General features: G+C 42.9%; 1 protein-coding gene across 3 annotated transcripts; it reads left to right on the forward strand.

The window, feature by feature from the left end:
* The first annotated feature begins 1364 nt into the window (after window positions 1-1364).
* Window positions 1365-25369, forward strand: LOC115398931 (gamma-adducin-like). 3 transcript variants are annotated; one of them, XM_030105992.1, is made up of 15 exons: window positions 1365-1586; window positions 10106-10336; window positions 11558-11702; window positions 12376-12527; window positions 13041-13121; window positions 14407-14556; window positions 14872-15015; window positions 17265-17363; window positions 17492-17665; window positions 19722-19982; window positions 20132-20248; window positions 20812-20901; window positions 22012-22135; window positions 23865-23960; window positions 24109-25369. In XM_030105992.1, the coding sequence occupies exons 2-15, from the start codon at window positions 10136-10138 to the stop codon at window positions 24366-24368; spliced, it is 2094 nt and encodes a 697-aa protein (XP_029961852.1). In that variant the 5' UTR covers window positions 1365-1586; window positions 10106-10135; the 3' UTR covers window positions 24369-25369. The 3 variants fall into 3 exon arrangements, with proteins under 3 accessions (XP_029961852.1, XP_029961853.1, XP_029961851.1); XM_030105993.1 differs by lacking the exon at window positions 1365-1586 and adding an exon at window positions 8879-9049 and having other exon boundaries at window positions 17265-17358; window positions 17487-17665; XM_030105991.1 differs by lacking the exon at window positions 1365-1586 and adding an exon at window positions 8892-9049.
* Window positions 25370-26694: the final 1325 nt, after the last annotated feature.

Here is a 26694-nt window from a genome sequence, read left to right on the forward strand (position 1 = left end):
GCTTCTTATTTCCTTGATTTTCCAGACAGCTGGTTCAGCCTGCGCAAAGCAGAACAAGACAGAGAGACATCAGAAGAGGGTTTTTTGACAGGAGGAGCCACTGCAGGGTGAAGTGATGCCTTCTCCTGTCATCCTGTCTGCCGAGGCCTCACTAGATGGCAGTGTAGTGTAGGAATAATGCTGGACAAGCATTACCGCACACTGCTTCCACTGAGGAACTTTCTCAGGCCTGTTTCTCTTCATCTTGTGGTTTCATGTCCGGGGTGGGAAGCCACTGAAAAAAAAAAAAAAAAAATGCAGACTATACAGTTACAGTCACAGAGAGGAAGTTTCTGAGCCTCGCCATATTTATGTTTATTTTAATAACGTGCCTAAATCAGACCGCGACCCTTGACCTCCCCGGGCGTGCGCTTCTCCTGCGGGTGTGGCTCAGTGATTGCAGAGACCTCAGGAAATGAATGTTTTATCAGCCTGTGCAAAGACAACAACGGCGGCAGCAGAGTGGTGGGTGGGAAAATACAGAACGTCTAAATTTAACCCGTCAGCTGATGCCAAAGTAAATAAAATCAGCGCTGAACGGTTTCCTGCTGGTTTTCAGTTCCATCACGGCTCAGATTTAAAGATTTAATGGCGTGATCACTAATCCTTCATTAACAGCATAAATACTATCCTTGCACGTTGGAGCAACCCCAGAGAAGCCGTGTTGGCTCGTATATGAGCTGCATTTGAAGTTATAGCTTATAATGTTTCTTGATACTTTGCTGAGACAGTCTGTACCCAGACCCACCATGCACCATGGTTTTCTGTCTCCCCTTTATATTGTTTGATCCTCCGTCATTGTGGCGCCTCTAACGCAGACTCTGTAGCATACAATTACCTTGTATTCCTACCATCTCCACGCTCCCCTCTCTGATGCCTGATGTATTCAGGTGCTGCAGCAGAGAGCGAGAGCAGCACATCCTACTCATTCACCGTTAGAGAGTATGTGGGAGGAGGTGAAAGCAGGCGAGCGTTCAGCGCGCGCTTTGCCCTCCTCGAAAGCAGAATTTAGAACATGAGACACACTCAATATGCAGGGAAAAAAAATATGCTCGGCGGGGAGGCTGCTGCAATTTCTCCTCCATTTATGGTCGGACACACACGTAGCAAGTTGTTCCTACTCAAGAAAAGACGATAGGGTAGTCTCTCAAAAACCCTGATGATGTAAATCACAAGTGATTTTTTTTTTTTTTTTTGGAAATTAGCCAGCACAATGCATGAGCCGGGGGTGGAGATTGGTTCCTCCTCTTCTTTTTTTCTTTTCTTTCAAAGGCTAGTCCCATCCCACCTAAAATGTTCAGTCTCCAAAACCTCCTCTGTGAAGTTTCCCTCCTCTCCTGTGAGAATAGGCAGCCGCTGTCACGGAGCAGCCGGGGGAGTTCAGGAGATCAGAGGCAGAGCACCAGTTCCCCCTCCACTGAGAGACCAGATGACCCTCTTCAAAGTGATAATGTAAACAGCTCTGTAGCAGCGACAGGAACTGTGGGAGTCTGAAATAAAACGTGAAGAAATCTGCAGCACGAAAAGTGTAAAAACCAGCCTCCTCTGTAAGTTCTATTTTTTTTGTACCTTTTTCTTCTTGTAAATCCATTTGAGATGGAATTTGCTGGAGCAGAAATGTCGTGATGGCTGTGGTTTGAAGGTTTTTCAGCATGGGAAGCATTCTCCTGTAAAATGATAAGAGATAAGGCAAACTGTCATACACTTTTTTGAGGCATTGTTTTCTTGTGCGGGGTAAACAAAGGACCCCAGCGTGATGGATTTACTGCCTGAGTTGTACCTGTTTTGTATGAAAACTTGTTTGTGTCTATGCCTACAAAGTTTTCCCAGATTTACCATTGCCGAATGTCTTTATTGCCTCGCTGGCGTGTCTGCAGCTGCACTGTCAGCTCCAGCTGCAGAGCCTTCAAACAGCTGCTTTCAATTAATGTCCCCCTCCAGAAACATTACCCCGAACAAGCATTTGTTGACTTTAGATGTGGAGCTGGGAGCCGCACAAGGATTTCATAATACCTCCGCCTGGCGATGTGAGTTATAGACAGCCATAAAAACGGAAAAGGCAAGTCGTGACCCAAACCCTTTCACCCGTGCAATCGATTACACTTTACACTCTCGCACAGGCTTCCTTTTATGACTTCTACGTGAGATTGGGTTTTATGCTGTCGTCAAATCCTTTGCTAAAATTCACATCATAATAAATTGTGTTTTTTGACTGCATTCGGATGTTTTTCAGTTTTGCGGTGGATGTCAGGTTTTAGCACAAATCTGGGAGGCTTACAAGAACTTTACGGCTCGACAAAATCGAAAAATACCACTCCGTGTTTAGTCGTTTTGATTTGAACGTGACAACGTAAAAGAGCCGTTTGAGCCAAACCGCCACCCCAGTCAAAATTAAAGTGAACCACATGCTAACCACTGGATCTCCAGCATGGAGGCCGTCCAAACACAACCGCGGAGGGATCTGCGGCCAGGCTGCTCCACCTAACTAAACAAAGTCTGTTCCTTCTCCGCCCCTCTGCCGTGCATGTGTGTGCCGTTACGTTCATGTGTGTGCCGACGCAGGTCTGACACGCCAGTGCTGTTCAGGCACCCATCCAAGCGTAACAATGTAAATTGTTTCAGGTTCAAGGTTTGCTGTGTTGCTGACTCCCGCCCTGCTGAGGGGGTGGAGCGCGTCCATTTTTAGCAAGTAGTGGATTGATATATTCTGTGTGAAGCCATCAAAACAATGGGATTTTTTTAACTGAAAAAAAAACCTGGTGCTGGTTCTCCTTTCTCTGTTGGATCTTTGTGCACAGGTTTGGTCGAAAGCTCAAAGATTATGTTATTGTTAAGTTTACCTGGAAATCTACAGAGGGGAAGTTATTGTTCCCTGTTAGTCAAATGCAGCTTGACCCATATTACAACTGTTATGTTTAAATTTAACACAATCACATAATCAGTATCAGATCAGTTTCAAACTCTCACTCTTCTCTGATGATCTCAATCATCTGTCTACATTGCATTTTCAAGTATTGGAACTGTCACATCACACGATGTGAACTAATATGGTGAGATCTTCAACATCTATATATATATATATATATATATATATATATATATATATATATATATACATATATATATATATATATATATATATATATATATATATATATATAAATCTATGAATACAGCATCATAAAGTTATAATTAATTCTTATTTAACTGCAAATTTTGGCAGAAACTTGATAATGTCAGGAAATTACAAAAGTATGATTGAAGTGCTGTGTGAGTGAAGTTTAGTTTTGTACTGTTACTCCTGTGAGTTCTGCAGGGCTGCTGAGTCTTGCTGTGCTACCACTGTTACTAGTTCACCGAACTCCTGTTTGCTGGAGGACCTTGGCAATCCTGGCTGGGGAAACTTTCGCATAAACCTGGCTCCACGTAAACGTTACCTTCCCCTTTTCAGGAACTCTCTAAGACCACTTGCAGTGGTCTGTATGTTTGTTTGTTGCTGTATCTTCTTGTTGTCTCCAACTAATAAATAGGTTTCTTTAGATTACAGAGCGTCCTCTTCCAACTGATTGTTGTATGCGCTGTCAGCTCAGATAATAAGTCACAGTAACACCAACATAATAGCTATGTGCACAATATCAATAACTACAAGTAATGTTAGAGCAGTTTTCCAAAGGAATTCCTTGCTGCAACTAATAACATAAGTCAATTTTCTTTTAAATATTGCTTGAATCTCTTGTTGTTGTTGATTTTGTTACTTTTCAGTAATTTCCTCAGCAGTGTTTAAAGAAGCAATCAGAAAATGTTTGGATAATTCCAATATAATATCAGCATGAGAGACTGGATCAGTACATTTACCTTTCTTTTAAATTCGGAGTTGAGAAGATGTTAAAATTTACCACTATAGGCCACCATATTTAACCAGATCACCACTATATATGAGACTGTACATAATACAGCCTGTGTCTATAATGCTGACCTACCTATATTCATTCATTGTGTAACTTTATCAACCTATTCCATCGCTCATTTGCACATTTTAATGTCATTTTATTCTCATTTGTACTCTGCTCCCTAACTACTTCACCTTAGGGCTTCACCTCATTTCACTTTGAACTACCACAGGACTGCCTGTAGCCTGCTGCTGCTGCTGCTGCTGCTGCTGCTGCTGTTTAATCTTTGTAATTGTTGCACTACTTACTCAATATGCCTTACTTGCCCCCTGGAGACTAAGAACATTTTATGAATTTGAAACTCAAGCTGCTTATAGACATGTAAGCAGTTAAATCGACCCACCAGCCATTTCTTCAGGTTACTTCCACATTTTGACCAACTTGACACATAGAAATAGTAGAATTACCTCCAAGCTCCCGATAAACTGTCTTGTCTAATGATGTGGAGCAAAACTAAACATTATCACCTTTGTAAAATAATAATTTATAACAGAACTGTTGTACTGGGTCCCAGTGGATTTTATGTGTAACTAATGAAATGGTCAGTGAATGTAGCTCGAATAAAAAAATAAGAATCCCAGTTCTCTATGTTATTGCATCCAGATTTAGGGTCGATGTGGTTATTCCAAAAAAGGTGCATCAGAGAAATGGGTACCTGGGAGGGGACTTGCTGGTCGAGGAGGGCTGAAAGGAATATGTCCAATATTTCAAGTGTGTTTCAAGCAAATCGTTGTAAATACACTATTCCTCAAGCAAATCCTTCACAGAACGGGTTAGGAAATACTACAATCTCTCTAGGTTGTGATATAATTAAGATGAAGAATAATCAGTCAAGCAGGGACTGATAGTCACTGTTACTTTTTTTTTCTCTTTTAACAATGTGAGAAAGTTCTCATCAGAGCGTTCCCATAAACCGGCCGGGTCCTGGTGTTTCATGCCATGTGCAGATAACGCCCTCTTGACTGTAAAAGTGCATGTTATCTGGCACCCATTCACTCCTCTCTGACTAATTTCGCCTCAAACTGTAAAAGCATTGGTTACCATGGAAACGCCGCTTGAACAAACCTGAGACACTGTTGTCATTTTTCCCCCCCCTCGCCGAATTAATCACAAGCGAACGTTCACAGTTTCAGTTCAGTGAGAGTAAACCTGGATGATGGCTTTAACGAGACGTCGGCGATAAACGTCTCGATTTGCAGCAATCTGAATAACAATAGTTCACACTATTAGACATCAGCCCTCTCCCTGACAGCTGCAACAGCAGAGGAGAAATTCGCCGTGAACAGTTTTTATTATTATTTTATTCTCCGTTATGTTATCACTGTAGAAGAAAACCCGAATAATTTAACAAGCCAGTTTTATCCCCAAAAAATGTTTTTATTATACTTTACATATGCTGTGCTTTGGATTCAATATGTAATATTATCTCGCGTACCTCACGGGACCGAAAGTCAACATCTCTTGAACTTCAGATGTCCTTTTTTCTGTTGTTCTTTCTCTTCGAAGTCTAAAAATTCTAACTGAAAAATAATGTGCATCGAATTAATATTTGGCACCCCTAATAAAGAGATCAAACTCTATTAGGAGGCACTTTGTGATGTCTTCGTCCACTTGCATTGTTCAGCTGCACATGGAGAAAGCACCCAGATAAAGCACAAACTTCAGTTTGGATTGCAAACATCCTCAGCAGAACAGAAAAGAAGAGATCTCCACAGGTCATAATACATCCCACTTTTTTTTTTCAATGCAACATCCTCTGCCTACCACAGAGCCAGAGTGTTTTCTTAAGCTCAGCCAAAGTTCAAGCCACAGCTCTGCTTGTTGTTCTTTTCACTGATAAGGATTTTGGTTCTGGTTCACCAACTCATTCCTCATCTGGCACAACACCCCGATGGTTTTCCATCACTCGTCTCTGAACCTTTGCAGTGGGTGAATCAACTATAACTTGTCCTTCTCACTGGTTGCAGCTTTTCTCCAGCTAACAGTCCACAATACATTTCTATTTGCTGTGTTGATTTTGCCTTCCAAGCCCTTTCTTTCTTTTCAGTTTTGGCCTCACAGCTGTTGATTATCTACCAACAAGTTATCTGTTAATAAATATTAAGAAAATACTGACAAAGTTGTTGAGTCTATATCTGGAAAAAATCTTTTTTTATTCATTTTATTGCAGGGAAATATAATGACTAGATAAAACAGGTGAAGGTGGATCTGACTCAATCTGCTTTAGTTTTCTCTCTTTGCCATGCATGCTGTTTGGAAATCAGTAAATATATCCTGAGAGCATTTGTGCGTCTGTATTCTGAGCTTTTTGTATTCTGACAAGATCAGGGTGCATTTCTATATTTTAGCCATCAATTTCCTCAGCAGTGATCTGTGCATCTGGTCAGTGCTTGAAGATAGACTGCCCTCGCTGAAAAGTTCAAATAGTCAGCAAGAATGCGGGGGCTGCAGGGTGGGAGGAGGCCGGGCCCAGACGTTTAGCCAGAGCTTGCATGTGGTTTCGATGGGAACCCTGCCAGAATCAGGGAGGCAGGGTTTCGGGGTGTGTGTGTATGTGTGTGTGTGTGGGTGGGTGGGGGTGCTCGGGAGTGAAAAAGTTCTGCTTTTCATTACATCAGCCCATATGTCTACATATCTGCTCCACCTCCCAGACGCCGCTCTGTTTCCTGGAATTGTTATGTCAGTTAGTGATCCTGTCTATTTTCCACTCTTTCTCCCCAAACCTATATCTCCGTGTGTGTGTGTGTGTGTGTGTGTGTGTCTGTGGATGTGTGTGTGTTTGCATCCCTAGCTCCCTAGCTGTATATATGGAGTGCATTTGAATATTGCTACAATATTCTCCGGAGAGGTTGACCGGTAAGGCAGAAAATAGTGGAGAGGTGAGAGGAGGAGGAGGAGTTTTTTTCCCCTTTTTTTCATAATGAATCCAAACAACTTGACTTTCACTTTATTCTTGAGCCTTCTTGTTTAGAAGAAGTGGGACAATTTAATTTTCTTGAACAAACTCAGCACGCAGCTGTTACTTTGAGAGCCGAGCATGAGGCTGCATTAACTGATGACATTATGAAAATACCGTTATTAGATTAACACAAGTGCAGCTCCGTTCTCAAGAGACATCCAGTGATGGTCAATTCACCTTTGAAAGGTGAAAAAGTGAAAACAGAAGTATTGAGATTTGTGGGAAAGAGACGCCGTTCTGATTTAACTTTTTCACTTTACTGAAATTTTTTAAAGATCTTAAACTCTAAAATACTCAAAATTAGGTCAACAGCAGGACGTAAGCTCCGGCTGTTCTTCACTTTCAGTCTTTCTACCCATTAATCCATCCATCCCTCATTTACAACAAGGACTTTAGAAATTTATGAAGCATTCCTCATTTTTTTAAGAGGAATTTTAAGATGAAAAGGAATATTCATGTTTTGAAACTGATATTTTTTTCACAAGTCAAGCATTTTACAACTAAATTTGAACTAATGACAGATTACAATCATTTAATAAGCTCTTGAATAAGGCCAGAAGTGAAACAGATCTAACGGTTGCAGGGCTTCATATAAAAACCTGTTTAGAAGCTCAGTGTTTAAACCCACAACAGTCTTCTCAGGCACCTGTGAATCCAGGATTCACAAGTAAATAAACCATTAACAAAACATGTAAACTGAACTGTGACGTGAGAGTTGTCTATTCTTTTCTGTCTGATGCTAACAACATCCTGACAGATGAGGCTGGAAGCTGAAGCCGTTCAATATGTAATGATAAACCTAGAAAGTCCGTTCATTCAGGTCAAGATGTTGGGTGTAAAAAGTTGACACGACAACGAAACCTCAGGAAAAGTGCTGATACTGGGAAAACTATTTAAGTAAAGATTTGAATTCCTATCGATGTTGAAAAGTGGAATGTACATTGGTGCAGTGGTTAGGTGGTTTGCTTTTTTCCTTGTATGTGTGTGGGTTTCCTTCAGGATGTGTTTTCTGCCCACAGTCTGAAAACATGGATCTGAGGTTAAACGGTTGTGTGTGTGTGTGTGTGTGTGTGTGTCTGTGTGTGCGTGTGCGTGTGTGTGTGTGTGTGTTCATACGTGCCTTGCTTGCCCTGTGATGGATCGGTGACCTGCCAAAGTTGTGCCATGGTTGGATGTGTATAGAAGATGGATCTATGATTGAAAGTGAGAAAGCAGGGGATAAATAATTTATTCCAAATCTGAACTTGCTATGTATATGCTCGGCACATAGAAAACTTTGTTTATTAGTGTGGGAATGACTGCAAGGTAAATCAAACCAGCAGAAATAGTCTTTCCTCTTAGAGACAACATCTGTGATCCATCGCTTCCTGTGAGCAAACACAGAGTATTATGGAAAACTTTCTTTTTTTAAGGAAAACACTTGTTCTAGCTTTGAAGTTCTCTGTTCTAGTGTGACTGGGCCTTACAGCTTTGATGAAAACCTCTGCAGAGCTGCAGTGGGAACACAGGAGCCTGGGTTATTTCTGAAATGAGGTGGCAGGAGTTAATGAATCACGCATTCAGACATGGAGGGAGGCAAAGAACATTATTCATCTAAAAAAATAAAAAATAAAAAAATCACGAACTTTTGTTTCAAATAACCCAAAAAACTCGAGGAGGATGATATATACCGAGTTCCTTCAGAGGCATTAAGAAGAGAGCAGCATATTAAAGGGAAACTCCGGTTCTGGTGGTCTTCTTCCTCGGGATTCTTTTGTCCCGCTGAACACAGAAGGCCCGGTGGGTGGATGAAGTGAAGTCACATGGTTACTTTTCCTTTTTCCCACACAAACACACCCACACCCTCCTCCTCCTCCATGCTCGCAGCCTCTCTTCAACTCTCGTCTCCCCGCAGCGGGCAGTCCGCTCCGCTCCGTCTGGATACCGGAGCCGCGCACGGTTCAGTCCTGCACGCGGGTTTTGTTTTTTTCTTTCTTTTTTTACTTCCCCCTTCACGCGCAATGCATCCAAATCGGGAATAACATCCGCGTTCGTTCGTCTTCCCTAGAAGAAAGTCGAGATCCCGCCGGCTCGGAGCGAGTTCGGAGTACTTTTCTTTCAGGTAATTTCCAACTTTTACTGTAACACCCCTCACTCGTGTGCTCGTGTGTGCGCGCGCGCTCCGTTTTCCCCCCTTTGATGCGCGTTCTTTGCCCGCAAAGCGCGCCTCCTCCTGCATTCGTGTGCTTCTTTTTTAATTTTTCATTTTAAGTTTCGGCGTTTCGAGTAGTTGGGCTGCTAGAAGTGTGTGTGTGTGTGTGTGTGTGTGTGTGTGTGTGTGTGTGTGTGTGTGTGTGTGTGTGTGTGTGTTTAGTTTGGTGCTGCCCCTCTTTTCATGTGCAGGCCCGACGCATCTCCCCCCCAACACACACACACACACAGACACACACACACACACAGGTTACCCTGCAGCTCCAACGGTAGAAACAGCATTTCGCATCATTTCCAGGAGGCCCACCTTTTAGTTTGCTGTCCTGTTCTGCAGCTCCATGCTGCTCTCTGCTCACACACACCCCATGAGCCGCCCTCAGGAAAACCTCAATTCAACTTAATTCACACGTTTAGGAAGTTTGTGGGAGTTGAAGAGTTATTGTAACTTTATTCAACTTTAATATGACACCCAATAAACTGTTGATTGTAGATTTTAACTCATAAGTGTTGTTGAAGGCCATTTCTATGCTTCAAGTTAGGCAAATTTCATGAAAATTGGTGTAAGATTAAATAAAAACACACGTTTGTAGTTTCTCATAAATGGCCTCGACCCCCTTCCTGTACTGTTAGTTTAGAAGGAACCTAAAGAGATGCAGAAGTAAAGGACTATAGTCACTTAAAGGGTTAAATTGTGAATGTCAGTATGAGAAAATCTTGTGTAATTTACCAGTAATTTCACAGCAGCTGTGACTAACTCATTTTTGCACACCAATAGCTCTGTACTTGCAAATCCGCATCACTCACATGACAATGCTCGCCCCTCTTTTGTCTCCCATCACTGTAATTACGTGAGTCACCGCTGCACCCGTGCACCGTCTTTTCAGCTAAAACAATATCGGTTGCCTTGACAGCCCGAATGTGAAAACTGCGATTGTTTTGCTGTCTCCTCTCTCTCTCTCTCTCCCAGAGGACGAGTGGGAGGCCTGGCGGCGAGGACATGAGTTTGGTGGACGTGAGGCAGACGGCGGGGTCCCTGACCCTGCCCCTGTCCGGCAACGACCCCAAAGAGCGCTACTTTGACCGCGTGGACGAGAGCGACCCCGAGTACCTCCGCAGCAGGAACATGTCGCCCGACCTGAGGCAGGACTTCAACATGATGGAGCAGAAGAAGAGGGTCACCCAGATCCTGCAGAGTCCAGTATGTGGCACGCAGCCCCATATAAGTGCCTCCTACGCGCAAGCTTTCACGATGCATGAGTAATAAAACGCTGCTTTGAAAGTCGCAGAGACAAACTGCATATTCACCCAACACTGACTCAAACACACTTTTTTTTTTTTCCTTGCTGGTGTGAGCATCGCTGTATATACTGCGCCTCACTCCGATATGTGTTCAGCTCTGATGTTTCTCTGAAAACTGTTGGAACTGTTTTCACTTAACATTACAGTGAAACGTCCTGGAGTTGGAGATAAACCTCCAAATCCTTCTGTATGTGTGTAATTTTTTTGCTGTAGGTTTTTCTTACATTGCAGATAAAACATAGTCATAAATCACTGTGAGGTTCAACGAGACATCTTCCACAGAAAATGTTTAAATGTGGAGCTTTTTTTTTTTTTTAACAGGAAAGACAGATTTAATACTTTGGGCCTCTCAGATGTGAATATTTGCAGGGGTTTTTTTTTTCCATTCTTGCACAATGTTCGCCTGAATATCTTTTTTTTTTTTTGCACGGAGAGTTGGTTGAGACACGCTCGCAGAACATCCAGTAATGTTTCTTCAGATCTATAACTTGAGTTCATCCACCATACAAATTGTTAAAGCTAATGCAACTAAACCCAGACGTCAGAGCGATCGGCAAGATAACAGGAACACTCGCTGTCATAACGGACATTATATCAGTCTAATATAAATGGGATGGATTATAAAAAGCCCGTTGCAATCTGGTTAGAAGAGGCACCAGGAGGTGCAACAAACACATGCCGGCGAGGCGCATAGAAATAAGACGAGCCCACACTGATCTACGATTGCATAACAGACCCAACAAGTGAAACTCATCTCATCACCATGGGAACTGTGGTGGGATGGAGCAGAATGCCGGCGCTTAGCTGCAGCTCACAGGGAAGTAGTTGTGATTCACAGTCGACTCTCAGAAATTGATGGTCAGGTTTAATGCCATCGCCCCCTGCCTCTAATGAAGCGCCTTTTCACACACGCACAAAAAGCTTCTTAAGTGCTCTTTCATGATTTGTGTGTAGCTGTAATGAAAAAAGCAAACCGTGCCGCTCAGGAGGTGCTGGACCGAGTCAGGTTGTGTGCATGTTGCCGAGTTAAAGAGGCTCTGTGGTCGTGTTTTTCTCCTCTCCTCTCTCTCTCTCTCGCTCTCTCTCTCTCTCTAAAAGAGCGCTTTGTGTTTGTTTACAGGTGTTTAAAGATGAGTTGGAGGGACTGATTCAGGACCAGATGACTAAGGGCAACACTCCCACAGGCCTCCTGGCGCTGAGGCAGATTGCTGACCTGGTCATGGCCAGCACCTTGGGAGGCGCCGGCCCCCTGACTTCGCCTATCAGTGAGTGTGTCTGCCTGTCTGTGTGTGTGTGTGTATATCCATCCATCCATCTTCCTCTGGGCTCGGCTGTCATTCAGTGTGTAACCCCTGTCTGTGCGCATTATGCAAGCTGAATATCTTCATTGTCAGAGGTTGAATTCTCAGACTCTTGTGACAGTCTGTAACCCTGAAACAGCAGAAAACAGCAGGAAGTTGTTGACAGCATTTTTTTTTTGTTGTCAGTCTTTTCTATCAACAAGCCCTCATGACCGCTCTTAGTAATGAGTCATAGCAGTCTGCAGAGCTAATCACATTAGTCTGACTCGACTGTCTCGTGTTTTAAGAGGGTCGCAGAACACCCTGAAAGTCCCTCGTTGAAATAATGATAATGAAAACTGTTTGGAAGATGTTACAGTGAGAACAGATCCTACAGTCTCACTCAGTCCTGCTCTGTAAAAGAGCTTAAGTGGCCATTAAAGATCCAGTCATGTATCATTAAATCCCCTTATATGGTATTAAAAGTCCCAGGATACCCTGCAGTTTCCTGATGGGAATTCTGAGAAAGGCCTTTTTATATCTTCAGCTGTGGTCACTCAAGACATCTGAGAGACTGTGGAGGCAAACCATGTAAACATTCTTGTAAAAGTTCAGCGTCTGCGCAGCGGCTCAGTGACGAGGTTGTGTCCTGCGGCAGGCTTCGGGATGGTGTCTCCAGTCAACGACTTGTTCGGCATCGAGTCTCCCTCTTTTGCCAAAGGGGAGAAGCAGAGTCGCTGCAGGCTGGCCAGCCTCTACAGGCTGGTCGACCTCTTCAGCTGGGCTCGCTTTACAAGCTCCTACATTACTGTGAGTACAGCTCCACGTTCACGCCACAGCGCACCCCGGATTATGTATGCAGCAGCGGGTTTTCGTTTCCACACGCGGACTACATGTTCTCCAGCTATACCTCCTTATTTTTATGAAGCATATATTATTTATGGTTGAGAAATGTAAGGTTTGCGACTATGAACAGATTCCCATTGGCAAAAATCTACAACGAAATATTTTATGAACACCTGAGATGTCAGGATCTGAGGATCGGATTCTCCCCGAAGGCGAAGCCTCACAAGTCTTACATCAACATGCACACCACTTGTTGATTTTTTTGACAGAGAAAAAGATGCCTTCCTCTATGTTTCAGAGGTTCCTTTCCCTTTGATTTGGAGGAATGAGTCTCTATTCTCTGAATTCACTGACTTACCGAGCCTGACGCGAGTAAATTTACAGAACTGTGCTGCGAGATGTTGCCGTTTAGCCGTGCAGTTAATTCCACAGTTGCGTTGATGCATTAACCTGACCGTTGTGTCCGTTTTGCCTCAGGTGCGAGTCAGTAAAGAGCAGGACCACGTCCTCATCTGTCCACGGGGTCTCTCGTTTGCTGAGGTGACGGCAGGAAACCTGGTAAGCAAGCTGGGCGCTGAAACACGTGCGTTTTATGATGACTGGTCTCTGCGATCCTGCCGTGATGAGTTTTTAAATTATTAAATAAATTTTTCAGTCCTGTTATTTGTAAAGTAATTGCAAGGCGCCTGTAAACGACCAAGTAAAGGTTGTCAGTTCCATCTGATGGAAATCCTGTCTGCCTGGCTTCAGAGAGTGCTCGATGTCTAACTAATGCTCAGCGGCAACGGCCACAAGTCATACGCTGCAGTCTGACACAATCAGTCTCACCTGTTCTGTAGTTTTGTGTCTGTAGTGAGTTGCGCATAAAAATGTAACCAAGACGTGAAGTGAAGGGCACACTGGCTCCCGTCAATGTCCTCAATGGATTGGTTTAGATTTTGATTGAATATAGATGCCTACAGCCTAACTCATCCATGTAATCTGTCTATTCTGAGATCCGTCATAGTTACAAAGAGTAAAGAAACAATAAGACAGTTAGTGGGAATAGAGCAAAACGTTTGGTTGGACACCCTGAGATGACCAGGAAAAATGAAAAAAAAAAACACAAGTAGCCAAAACAATAGCAGGAGGAGAACTGGAATAAATGCTGAATTGGTGTCGAGATCCAAGAAAATTGTATTAAAAAGAAAAAGGTCTGTAGCTCTGTTTTTGAAGGTCGTCAGAGACTGAGTGAGTCTGAGAGTTCCAGAATCTCAGGGCTCTCGCTGCAAAAGCTCAGTCGCAAATAAATCAAACTACCACTAATAAGGAAAGTGAAAGATCATACAGAGAAATGGATTATGCTTCTATTTGCTGGCACTGAGAGAACAGTGAGGCAACTATAAGTCCGGTTGGTGAGGTGCATATGCCTCCATCAGATTCATGCAGTTTTCCAAGTAGCCGCCATACACACGTGTGTGTATGGTACGACGGCCGTTTGCAAACACGAATGTGGACGAGGCATGATCTCAAACAGTTATGTCAGTGGATTTTATGACGCGTGTCAGGCCTGAAAAACGCGCCGTGCATGTGTAGCAAATACAACGTAAACATGATTTAGTCTAAAGGCAAACTCCACGGGGGCCGGTTTAATGGCTCAGTCACGTTGCTTCTAATTACCGTTCATTTTTTTCTGAAGTGACAACAAATCCTCTTTTGCGCCTCCACACATGCAACCATAAATGTTTTGTTGTGGCGTGCGTTTGCGCCACTTCAGACGTCTCGGCGTGCTTTTAAAGATCAGTCGCCCCCGGGGTTCCGCGCCTCGCTCCGTCGTTCAGACCCGTGTTCCTCTGTCACGCAGGTAAAAGTGAACATCATCGGGGAAGTGGTGGACCCCGGCTCCACTGATCTCGGCATCGACCATTTCGGATTCGCGGCTCATTCGGCCATCTACTCGATGCGCCCTGACGTGAGATGCATCGTCCACATACACACCCCGGCTACAGCGTCGGTGAGTACACGCCGGCCGAATGTTAAACGAGCCTTTTTTTAATCAGAGCGTTAAAGATGCAGCATTTAAATGCTGATTTCTCACCGGAGGAAGCCTCATGATTACAAGCGGCCCCTCCTGCACGCCTTGTGATTTTAAATGCAGACACCTCGTAATGCATGGTTCCCATATGCTTTGAAGCCCGGCTATAAAAATGCACGGCACATGACGAACGGCACAGTTTAAAGCTTTATTTGTGCCCATCAGCAGAAAACGTGTCTCCATTTAGACGCTGGTGTGTCACAGAGTGTGTTTGCTTTCATCCGGCGCTAACAGGTGTCCTCCATGAAGTGTGGAGTCCTGCCCATTTCCCAGGAGGCTTTGCTTCTCGGAGATGTGAGCTGCTTCGGTTACCATGGCAGCCTGGATAATAAAGAGGAGAAGGTGGAGTTTCAGAAGGCTCTGGGCCCGACTGCCAAGGTACTGTCAGACCCAGGCTCTCCATTAGTGGCGTCCACACGGGACGCAGCACACTTAATGTAAGAGTTCGTCTTCAATTCAGATCACTCAATATGTTCGCAGGAAGTAGAGCAACGGAAAGTGGTGCTTTTTTATCTTATTGCTGCTGTACCTCGGGAATTTACCATACCCACTGTGGGATTAATAAAGTATAATCTAATCTAACAAATAATTTGTACACTTCAGAGTGTAAGCACGTATATGGCGTGCATGTTCTGGAAATGAATCAAGACTGAAACCTCAAGCATAAACGTACAAATCCAGGAGGTAACCATGTTTGCTCACTCCATGAAAAAAAGTGTGTTTTTACCAGACAAAAGCTACTAGAACTATTTCTAATCTGAATTGTTGGTAACACTTTACTTGAAGCACCTGGTATAGCACATTATAATTAGTTATAAACACTCATACATGATCACAATGCTTTATAACTCACTATACAGCACTATACAGCATAGGGTTAGGGTTAGGTCCTGGCATTGTGATCATCTATGAATGTTTTTAACTATAGCTACACGTGTTATAATGGCATTCTAATGCTTTATAAATGTACTTATAATGTGTTATACAGGGGGGCTTCAAATAAAGTGTTACCGAATTGTTCATTTGTATGATTACAGACGTCATTGTGTCCCTGTGACATTGCCAGAGTTTTTGGAGAAAACCCCAAAGCTTCAGTATTTTAAGTGAAGTATTGGTATACTGCATAATGCTGCATAATCAGGAAAGTCTCTAACAACCAATAATGCAATAATAGCCAATAATGTACTAATTTTGACCTTTCTCAACATAATAAGCCCATAGTGTAATAATAACTTTCTACTAGTGTTATAAAATATATGAGCCATTATTGTAATGTAACATTTTGCCATGCATTTATTAAGTTATTTCATGATTAAAATAGCATTAAAAATATTGTAACGTCAGCGAGTAATGTAACAATACATGAATAAAACTATATTTCTTGGAAGTAAAAGATCTATCAGGTTTTGTGCTGCATGTTTATCAACTGTAGACATGATGGATGGCTCAGTCAGTCAATCTCTCTATGATGGTTATAAAATAATTACCATTTTATTACATTATTGCCTTTATTATATTCAAAATGGTCAAAATGATTAAATTTCTTACAGTTAGGATATTATTGGCCATTAGTGAGTTTTGACCCAAGTAGGTTGGGGTTATTGACGAATTCAAACTGAGTTTTCCAGAAATATGTGTGTCAAAATAAAATCAAATGAGAAAAATTGTCAAGTGTTTTTGTTTTTAAAGACTCAGAAGCAGAAGCAAACGAAATGGCTCTTCCAGGTATGGAGCTTCGATGACGTTCCGTCAGTCTCATGTTGCACAGTGACGGAGCTTCAAGGACAACTGTTATCACAGTGTCGCTACCAGAGACAAATCTTCCGACAGTGTTATTTGGCCGGACTTTTCGCTGCTGCTGCCACGGTTCTGTTTTCTAGACTGTGTTTGAATAATGCATTCAAACATAATTTGTGTACTTTTAGCTCTTCCAGCACGTCCAATACTAACCCCGAACAACTGCTGTGTCGACGCGCAGACAGCTGATCGCTCCACACTGAAGGACATCAAAACACGGCGCAGACATTTTCTATTCGTTCAGCTCAACTGCTCAACAACCTGCTCATAATACTTGGACGGTTTTCATTTTTGCTTCTATCATATTAATATCTGATTATTAGGACTCTGTACTAATGAAAATATAGGACTTTTTACCAAATCTTTACCGATCTTCTCATTCAGTTCACCAACAACAAAATATGCACGATAATAAACTACGTCTTTTCATTTGCATGCATGAAGGAAGGCAGACGATAACAATACCTAATCTGACTTACCTTGATGACTCCACCAGCACTTCTGTTCCTAATATTCATAAATCAGTTTGACATACGCGTGTGCTCATTGGTTCTGATTTCGCAGCCTGGAGTTAGCAGAACGGCGCATTAAACCGACGCACCACAATGTGTTTTTTTTTTACGTTGTGCTTTCTCCTCAAGATGTTCCACATGTTCAGACATGGAACACTGATGGGAGAACATCGCTAATTAATGTGTGCATGAATGTAATTAATGCACATTAGCGTGCCCGGATATGTTAATTAGCGTTACTTAAACGGGATGTGCTGGGTGCGTAGTGGCGGTTATGGGGAGCCATCTGGCAGCTCGAGTGTCTTCTGTGTTTTTCAGGTGATGATCCTGAGAAATCACGGGCTGCTGGCTTTGGGGGAAACGGTAGAAGAAGCATTTCACTATGTCTACCATGCGCAGCAAGCATGTGAAATCCAGGTAGGCTATTTTAGTAGCAGAAGAGGAAGCTATGTTCTGTTTGCTCTGTGTATAATATAATAATAATACGATTGAAGAGATCGTATAGCATGAGGATGACGGTTTGCCTGGGGTGTGTTTCGGTTCAGGTGAACGCCATGAGGTGTTCAGGCGGCACGGACAGCCTGGTGCTGCTGGACCGGGAGAAGCTGAAGCCCCTGACCCAGGGAGTGGCCTCTGCCGGGGTGGTGATTGACAGCGAGGTCAAGTGGAAAGTGGGCGAAGCCGAGTTCGAGTCCCTGATGAGGATGCTGGACAACCTGGTGAGTGAACCCCGACCTCTTGTCTTTTACCCATCATGCTCCGAGCTTCCTGTCCTTGGCACTTCCTCGGGAAGTGTCTGATTAGGGAAGACAATGAAACTGGACGTGCTTTTTTTTTTTGTGTGTGTGCATCTAATCTGAGAATGATTTGTGCAATTCAAATATAATGTTTTATGTTTTTTTTCCCCCCCCCTCGTGTGAAGATGTTCAGAGCAGCGGTCTGCTCTCTGCGGCTGACCGGCTGGCCGCTGCTCTTCTTCCTGCTCTTCTTCCTGCGGCCCCGCTCTCCTAAACCGCGCCGATAATGGCCGAGCCGTGACATGTGCCGCGGATACGCAAGATGTCAGGCTGTCTGTTTGAGTGCGCTCATCGCTAACAACTGTGGCTGCAGCTGCGCCGGGCCCTCTGCGATCGCGGCGCTCCCACCCTCTCAATCATGGCTTCCAGATGGCGCGCCGCGCTGCGGGCAGCTCCGTCCACACAGCCACTTAGTGCAGCCACTCCGCCGTGCTCAATTTGGGGAAATACGGTTTGGCATTTTTCAGGCAGGACCGTTGAGTGTGCCACGGGGTGCGAATGTCAGTACAGTCGCTGCAACCGGACGTCTGACCTTCCACGACCGAACGTGGAATCGTACCAGGAGGTGGTCACGTCGGAAGCCATCCCACAGTGGAGACAACAAGAGGCTCCGGCCGCACTAAAGGTCACCACTGATAGTACAGGAGAAACGGTTCACGAGAAGAACCGATATGCATTTAAAAGCAACACAGAATGCAAAAAAGAAAAGGTTCTGTTACTGTTTAACCCTCCTGTTATGTTCACCTGTGAGGAGAAACGCAAACATGCGAGCAGGTCAGAGTCCCCGAACACGGCTTTCTCCATCCAGAACCTACTGTACCAAAGCATCAATAATGCTTTTATTCTCTGCATTTAAACACAGATATCTTCTACTCTTCACATTCTTCACATCCTAACTTTAGTCTCTATGAAGCCGGTTCAGAGTTAGACGGTCGGAGCAGTCGATCATCGACACTGAAGCCGCAGAAGGTGAATTCAAAAGTGATCAAGTTACATAAATGACTGAACGACAAGACTTCCTGTTCCTGTTTTAAAATTAATAGACCTATTAAAATACTAGTATTAAATGGAATATATAGTGTTTTTTCTGAAGTAAGGGTGGATGGATGGAAGAAGAATCATGTTCATTAATAATGATTAATCTGGATAATGAGCCACCCGACCAACAGACCATAACTAACAATGGTTATAACCCCTAAAACCCTTCCGTCTCACCGAGCAATGCTTGAAATACCATGAAAAAAATTACATGTGCAATAATAAAGTAAAAAAATCCTATTTTTTATTACATCTCAGAGACACTATTTTTTTGTTTTAGTTTTTCTCAAGTAAAGAAGTTCAATAAGTATCTATATGAGCTGTTTGAACGTATATAAATACTGGATTTATATATATTTGCTGTTCTTTTCGCCACATCTGAAAACCGCTTTAAATTCCAGCGAACAGTGAAGAAGAGTGTCAGCTTGTTCCCACTGTGGCGATCAAAGCCCAACGCAGGGATTTTCCTTTGTGGCTAACTTGTCACATCGCTGTGTGAAAACATCACTTTTGATTTTTGATTTTTCTTTTTTTATTATTTTAGCTTGGTGCAGCCAACTTCATACCAGCCTTTGCACATATTGCGAGCAGGAGTTTTCTCGTCGTCTCTCCGGCTCTTTGATGTATTGTTAACAACACTCCTTCAAACTCCAGTTTTTATCTTTTCCCTCTGAAACTGGGCACATCTACAAGAATGCTGTTTGTATATACTGCAAGGTTTAAATATTTAAAGCATTGTGTGAGTTGAATCTGGGTGGCCTGTGACTCGTTTGAATTTCTTTTACAGTTGTTTAGTTGTATTTTTTGGTTTTTTTTTAATTCATTGTGTGAACACTAATAAAAATAAGAAGAACTGGGGCCAAACGCTGCAAACAAGCTGCGAAACACGGTGGAGTTTTGACAGCTGGAGTAATGTTTGCTCTCCGTTTTGACCTGGCAGGGATACAGGACAGGTTACTCCTACCGGTACCCCATCGTCCGCGAGAAACCCCGCTCCAAGAACGACGTGGAGATCCCGGCCACGGTGTCGGCGGTGCCGCTGGACGAGAGCGAGCTGGGTCTGCGCAGCCCTCTGAAGTTCATGGCGCAGAAGCAGCAGAGGGAACGGACCCGGTGGCTCAACTCGCCCAACAGCTACTTGAGGGTCAACGTTCCCGAGCAGTCGCCCAGCGGGGACGTCAGCCCCCGGACCAAAACCATGGTGCGTCGGCTGCCGGAGGACAGGGGAGGATCTGAGCCTCTCTGCTTGTTCCCTCCCAAGGAAACTGATCTAAGTTTGCCCTCTTGTGGTAATGCCAATAAATACACTTTATTTAAAATGCTGACTTTTTTTTTAATGTATTCTTTCAGTGGATGAAGTCTTCAGAGCCGGGAAACAGCGTTGGCACCCCCATAAAGATTGAGGATCCGAACCAGTTTGTACCACTGAACACGAATCCCACTGAGGTGCTGGACAAGAGGAACCGGGTCAGTTGGAAAACAAGAACAGTGGGGGGGGTTGCTGTTTGGAGGGTCAGGGGGAAATTCTGTTGACAAAAACCTGAACAGATGAGACTGAAAACAACCTGCTTTCTTTCCCTTTTTATTATAAAACACAGTTTAACAAAGTCAACTAAGCAATGTTAGAGTGTGCAATTTACCACAACACAACAAGAATGTTCAGATTTAAAGATCTATTCAATTAATGGTTGGTACTTTTTCTTCAGATGGGACGCTTGATAAATACTAGAACAGCCAAACAGAAAAGGGAGATGGAAAGTGTATTTCATCCACAATTACTCTCAAAGTGGACTGTCTGTGTCCGTCACGTTGTCTGACTCAGTTGACACAGAAGTTATGAGTTTTTCAGTTTTCTCCTCAAAGCCACACCGATGTCTGAAATCAAGCCGGCCCTCGAACAGATCGCAGTATTTTTCCTTCACATGTGGAAACGTTTTTGTGTGAACGCTGATGTGTGTCAGAAATTGTCCGTACTGTGAAGAATCCCTGATCCGGCTTCGTTACGATTTCGTTCAACTCATTTCTTCCAGATAAAAGAGCAGCACAGAGGAGACCAGATGACTGCAGGACCAAAGTCTCAGCTGCTTGCAGGCATTGTTGTGGACACCAAACCGGGACCTGTGAGTATCGGTGCAGCGAGGAAACGCATCATTCAGGTCAACCTGAGGTTTATCCACACTGAGATTAACTCTTTTTCTAATTGCTTGCTGTATACAGTCGGTCTTAGAAAGCTCATCCACTGTAAAAAAAAAAAAAAAAAGAAAAAAGAAAAAACAATCACGGAGAGTCCAAGTAAACACACTTCCACTCAGTTTGATTAACATTCAGTTGAAATCTGAATGAAGCGTGAGCCGAAGAGAAGCAGACCACACACAGATCTTCAGACGTCCTGCCTTCTCACAGTTTATAAACATCTGAAAGGCGTAACAGGGATTCCTGCTCTTTTCTTTTGACTTCATTATGAATTTAAACAGGCTGCTGCTTCATTTTTATTTGGTGAAACAGTCTGACTGGTATTGTGCTGGATTTATTTCAGCACACAGCTTTATGTGTTATAACAGCTGTCCAGGATGCATTTCGTTAAAGTCTGTTAAGTCTGATCCGATCGCAACCCGAGCGTGAACTCTTCTCTGTTTCCAACTTTGGTCCAGTCCAGAAAAACTGCAACAAAACTGTGAACACTAAATAAGTGACATCCCCGCCTTGCATTCTTTTATTCTCGCTTGAAAACAAGTTAACTACAGAAGTGTGTTCCAGCGAAGACAAAAGGCGAGCTCAAATCAGCGAGGATGTTTCTTGTATTCATTTTTCAATGTCAAACTCCACCAAGGGGGGAAAACTGCACAAACAATGCGCTACGCCTCCAACAATGTATAATACTAATAAATCCCAGAAGTTAGCCTGACAAAAACTAAACTATAAAGACACTCAAAGACCAACTCAGATTAAAGAGCTCCCGGTAACTTTCACAGCAGAAATATACTCATTAGCAAAGACTTCCAAACTAATGTGGAGACGTCAAGCGCGTGCTGAAGAAAACGTGTTGTTCTTTGTAATTACTGCAGTTGTGAAAAGCAGCCAGAGTTTGGGAGACATTGTGATTTTTGTTATACGACTGTCTAAAAGGAGCGCCGCATGAATATGTAACCAGTTTTTTCTTCTTCCTCTTCTTCTTGGAGCAAGTTCCACCGTGTTACCGTCATAATGTTTTATGCTCTTCCCTCTGTCAGGCTTTCATCATTGAGGATGAGGAGCAGACCCGCTCTCTTCCTCCCAACCCTTTTAATGAACTCTCGGAGAAGGATCTGGAGGAATACAAGAACATGGTGGAAAAGAAGCAGCAAGGTCAAGAAGGTATTCGTCTCCGTCCTTCACGCGTCGGTCGAACCGTGTCGAGGACGTATTGTGGCGAGATGACAAGTGTGCCATTAGCCGTTAATTAGTCCCGTCCTGGTTTTTGCCCGGAGGAAATGCTGGAGCTGAATTAACAGAAACTAGGAGTTTCCTGTAAAACTGCCGGCCCGCAGTTTCAGTGAGAGATGTGGAACTCGTCATGTCCTCACTGCGACTGCAGACAAGTGTGTGTGTGCATCAGTGTGTTGATTATCAGACTGGAGCAAAGCTGAATGTAATGAATGCCAGGTCAACGGCGTTCACAGCAAAGTTTTGGTACAGACTCCACTCAAAAATATCTAGTAACTATTTGACAAAGTGCAAAAAAATAAATAAATAAATAAGTTGCAGACGTTTGAGATGCGCAGAGTGACTGCAGTGATCTCCTGACCTTTCCTCCAGTGTCACAGTAAGGTCGCTTGTGAAATATCTCCGCAGCAGTAGAGCTTCTTCGTGGCAGACATTTTCCGTCGGAAAAAAACATGATGGCTCAGTTCCCCCGAATGCCGCAGGGAGCGATGTATTTTTGTGCCTCAGCCCAGAAGTTAACATCACCTTGTTCTTTTTTGACGAAAAGCCAAAGGGATCTTTCCATTGTTTGCAGAAAACAACCCTCACTGATGATCAAAAGTTTGGGAAAACTTGCAGTTTTTGTTCAGAAAGATAACATTTGAGCAGACCGAGATACATTTGCTGAAAGTAAAAAAAAAATAAAAAGGGAGTTTAAGGATAGGCAGAGATGATGTGTTTTGAAAAGTATTCAATGTTCTGATTCTCAGAAGTGACAAAACGTGGATGTTCAAGTGAATTTGTGTTTGCAGTGTGAGCAACCACCTCTTTAAAAACACGCAGAGGCTTCAGAACTAAGCCTGAAATAAACACAGAGGAGTGTGAGAATAACATGAAATCTGTTTTCCAAAGTATAGCAGTCAGGTATGTCAGTGTGTCAAATGACTATTAAGTGAATTTATTATTCAAAGTAGAAATCAATTAAGGATTTTTTTTTTTTTTTTATGTTATTTGGTGTGGTTATACCAGATGCCTAAATGTGGGACAAACGGTTTGATTTAATAGGAGAGCGAGCTATTCATGAATTCAATGTTGTGTTCTTATCAGGAGCTCATAAATGTTGTAATGTTTGGGTACCAGGAGCTGCCAGATTTAAAAGAAAATGTAGAATGAGATATTTTCTGAATCAGACGCCACTGCCAAGTGTCCCACTTGTCCTCGAACATTGAATTGCGAGTTTTTTTCTGAGTAGCAAAAAAATGTAAAACATCTTGAGGTTGAATTTAAACATTTCATCAAAGCAAACATTGGAAATGTAAACATGGCTGCATTAAGTTTAACATGTGTGTTCTTTTTGTGAGATTCTTTCAATGAAATTGAAACTCAGATACTCTCAAAATGATTGCATCAGATGCTCGTGGACTTCTGAACTTATTTCTGTGTTTTTGGAATCGATCCTGTAGCGCGCCGAAAAGAGAGAAAAGTCAGTGTCTGCAATGAAAAAGCTCTGTTGGATGGATTCCAATTAAATCTAACTCAGACATTTACGTCCCACTCTGAATTCATCCTGACCTCATTAACAAACACCGTCACGCTTTTTTTTTCTTCTGATAAACTCCATTCAAACGAAGGTCCCAGCTCTGATAAATGACCGACCTCTCTGACTTTAATCCTGTTAAAGACGAAGAAGATGCCACCGATGCAGACGAGATGACGACGTTTGACGGCTCCACTATCTCCCTCTCCCTCTCTCCCATGATGACGCCAGATAAGCAAGGTAATTACTCCGTAAGAAGGTGTTTCACTCTCCAGAAAAGGAGAAGAAATGCCTCAGATTAAATGCATAGTTCAACTCATTACTGCTGCTTTGTCTGCTCCTCTCTTCTGATCCCGCCTTCGCCGACGCGCTTTCATCCGCCTGACAGACTCGATACCCAACGGGAAGGACCACTCGGCAGAGACGGAGGAGGAGGATCTCAGCGTCGAGGTGTCGAAGCTGAGCCTGAGCACTTCGGAAACGGTGGAAATCTCCATAACGACAAAGGAGAAGAAGCCGGGGGAGGAGGCTCAGACCCCAGAGAGCCAAAGCAAGTCCCCCAAGAAAAAGAAGAAGAAGTTCCGCACACCTTCGTTCTTGAAAAAGAGCAAGAAGAAGAAGGAGGACAAAGAGAAGAGCGAAGCCTGAGCGCCGCTTCTCCGAATGCAAAGAGCATTTCTGCGAGGAAAATATGTGAAACGCCTTCTTAATTTCTAGTTTGTTGAATTGAAGTGAAATGACTGAATCTTAGAAGGCCTCGCAGAGCAGAGCTGTTTTCCCTCATCCACAGTGACGACTCAATGTGAAAGTGTTCCTGAGACGTGCCAGCAGACCGGTCTTCTGTTCAGTAAGATGAAATCAGTTGAAGAGTGAATGCACAGCTGCATTTCAAGGCTATTTACCCATATTTTTAATGGGGTTTTACCGCGGGGCTTCACGGGACACTACTTCTCCGAGTCCGGACCTGTTACATAACGCTGGTTTCTCGTCTCCTTTTTTTTTTTTTTTTTTTTTTTTTTTGCACAAGTTCATGGTTGAATGTACACTGACAGCAACACAAACTGTTTATAGACATATTAACAGACATACCAGTGGTGTTATAGTGGATGAAGAATGTCAAGAGTATACAATATTTATCCTTATAAGAAGTACGACTTGTATGTATTCATAAGTATAGTTATACAACTTGTAATAACACGTTACTTTATATTACAAGTATTTTACTGTAGTGTTCGACAGTTACTTATATGATTTATTTACGTACTAACTCCTGAACTAAACATACTGTGATTGGAGAACGCTAATAATTCGTTTTACATTTATTTGGTCATTTCCTGGAGGCTGTTGCTTTCTGAGAAGGGACTGACTGTGACTGACAGAGCGCTCAGACGGACTTCTGTAGGGCCGAGAGGAAATCACTCATTTGCATGTTGACAATGAAAGTGCCAAATCAAGAATGAGGGAGAGTTGACTGAGATGGATGTTTGGATGAAGTGTAACGGCGAGATCCCCGGGAGGAAGCTTTTCTCCTCCGGCCTCTGAGCTTGACGTAAACCGGTGGTTTTCAGAGTGTGAGCAGGAGGCCGCCTTTTTTTCCCAGCATGATGTTGAAGAATTCACTTGTAAAAAAAAAAAAAATAATAATAATAGAAGGTAAAGCTTTTAAGTATTTTTTTAAAAGCTAAATTTATTCATGGAATTTATAAGCTTTTAGTAACAATATATAGGATTCTCTAGATATCTCAGACTAACCATCTAACCAGCACAAGAACAGTTTTAGCTTTTTACTGCTTTATGAATCCCAGCAATCATATTGTAAAATATTTGAAATGTGAAAGTCGTCTGGTTTCCAGTGCAGTGAGAGAGCTGTGGGTGGGGAGGTAGGGGGGTTTGGCGCCATGTGTTTCAGGCTCTGTGTGAAAGGGCTTCATTGTTTCACTCGTTGAAAATCCCTGATTGAAGCTGTATTAGAGTAACGTATATTTACATCCCAGGCAATAATGTGAATATGTTGTTTTGAACCCAAAGGGAGTGAAGCTTTTGCCTTTGTAGATAGATTTGTGTGTGTGTGTGTGTGTGTGTGATTCTTTTGTTACCTTAAACCAAATGTTAAACGTTGAAACATAGAGAAGTGACAGTACAATCTGAAAACTTTTACTACTTTTGTTTTTTACAAACTTTAATTAATATCCCTATTTACCAAACATGAACTGCGTTAAGTGTTTACAAATTGTATTAATTATGTAACTTGTGTGGCTGGAGCTGGTATTTCTTCTATTGTTTACATTGCTATTTGTTAGGTTTTTTTTTTTCCACTGTGGTCCTTCACATTGCAGTCTTCTGAAGCTGCTTTCCTCCTGATGTAATAAAAACTAGCATCTATTTCCACAACAGTTTTTTGCTGCTTTTGGTTATTAGAAGAAATATGTTTCGAGTGTTGGATGCTGTTGCTTTAATTCACAAGGCTTCATTTTCCCCCCCTCTGGAGTGTTATGAAACTGAAACTAATGACATGCATCTCCACCAGACAGAGTGACACTTCATGTATGGGAATAAAGCCTTTATCGAAAAACCACTCGTGCAGCCTCCGGTCTCTATAAATGCGGCGTCCGCCCCTCAAAAACAAAGCACTCCGTTCAGTGATAACTGACCGTGTGAAGCTGTATAATCACTCTTCAGCCATGATATGAATGGCCGTTGTCATGGTAATCCACTAAGAGGGGGCTGTGGAGACAAAGAGGGGATTTCGTGTCTCCAACAGGTGTTGATGTTGGGGGAGTGATAGAATCTGTACCTACACCACCCCCCAAACACACACACACACCTTTTCTGTGATCTGCCATATGGAGAGGAAGACAAAGGGAGAACTCTTTACATTCAAATGGATGTAAAAATGCTCAAATTAAAGCAAAAAAGAGACATTTATGACCCTGAAGTAACACATGAGTCATTTGGAAGCAATTAAAGAAAAAGA

Source organism: Salarias fasciatus, chromosome 13 (assembly GCF_902148845.1).
Source record: "Salarias fasciatus chromosome 13, fSalaFa1.1, whole genome shotgun sequence".
In the NCBI taxonomy this organism is placed as follows: Eukaryota; Metazoa; Chordata; class Actinopteri; order Blenniiformes; family Blenniidae; genus Salarias; species Salarias fasciatus.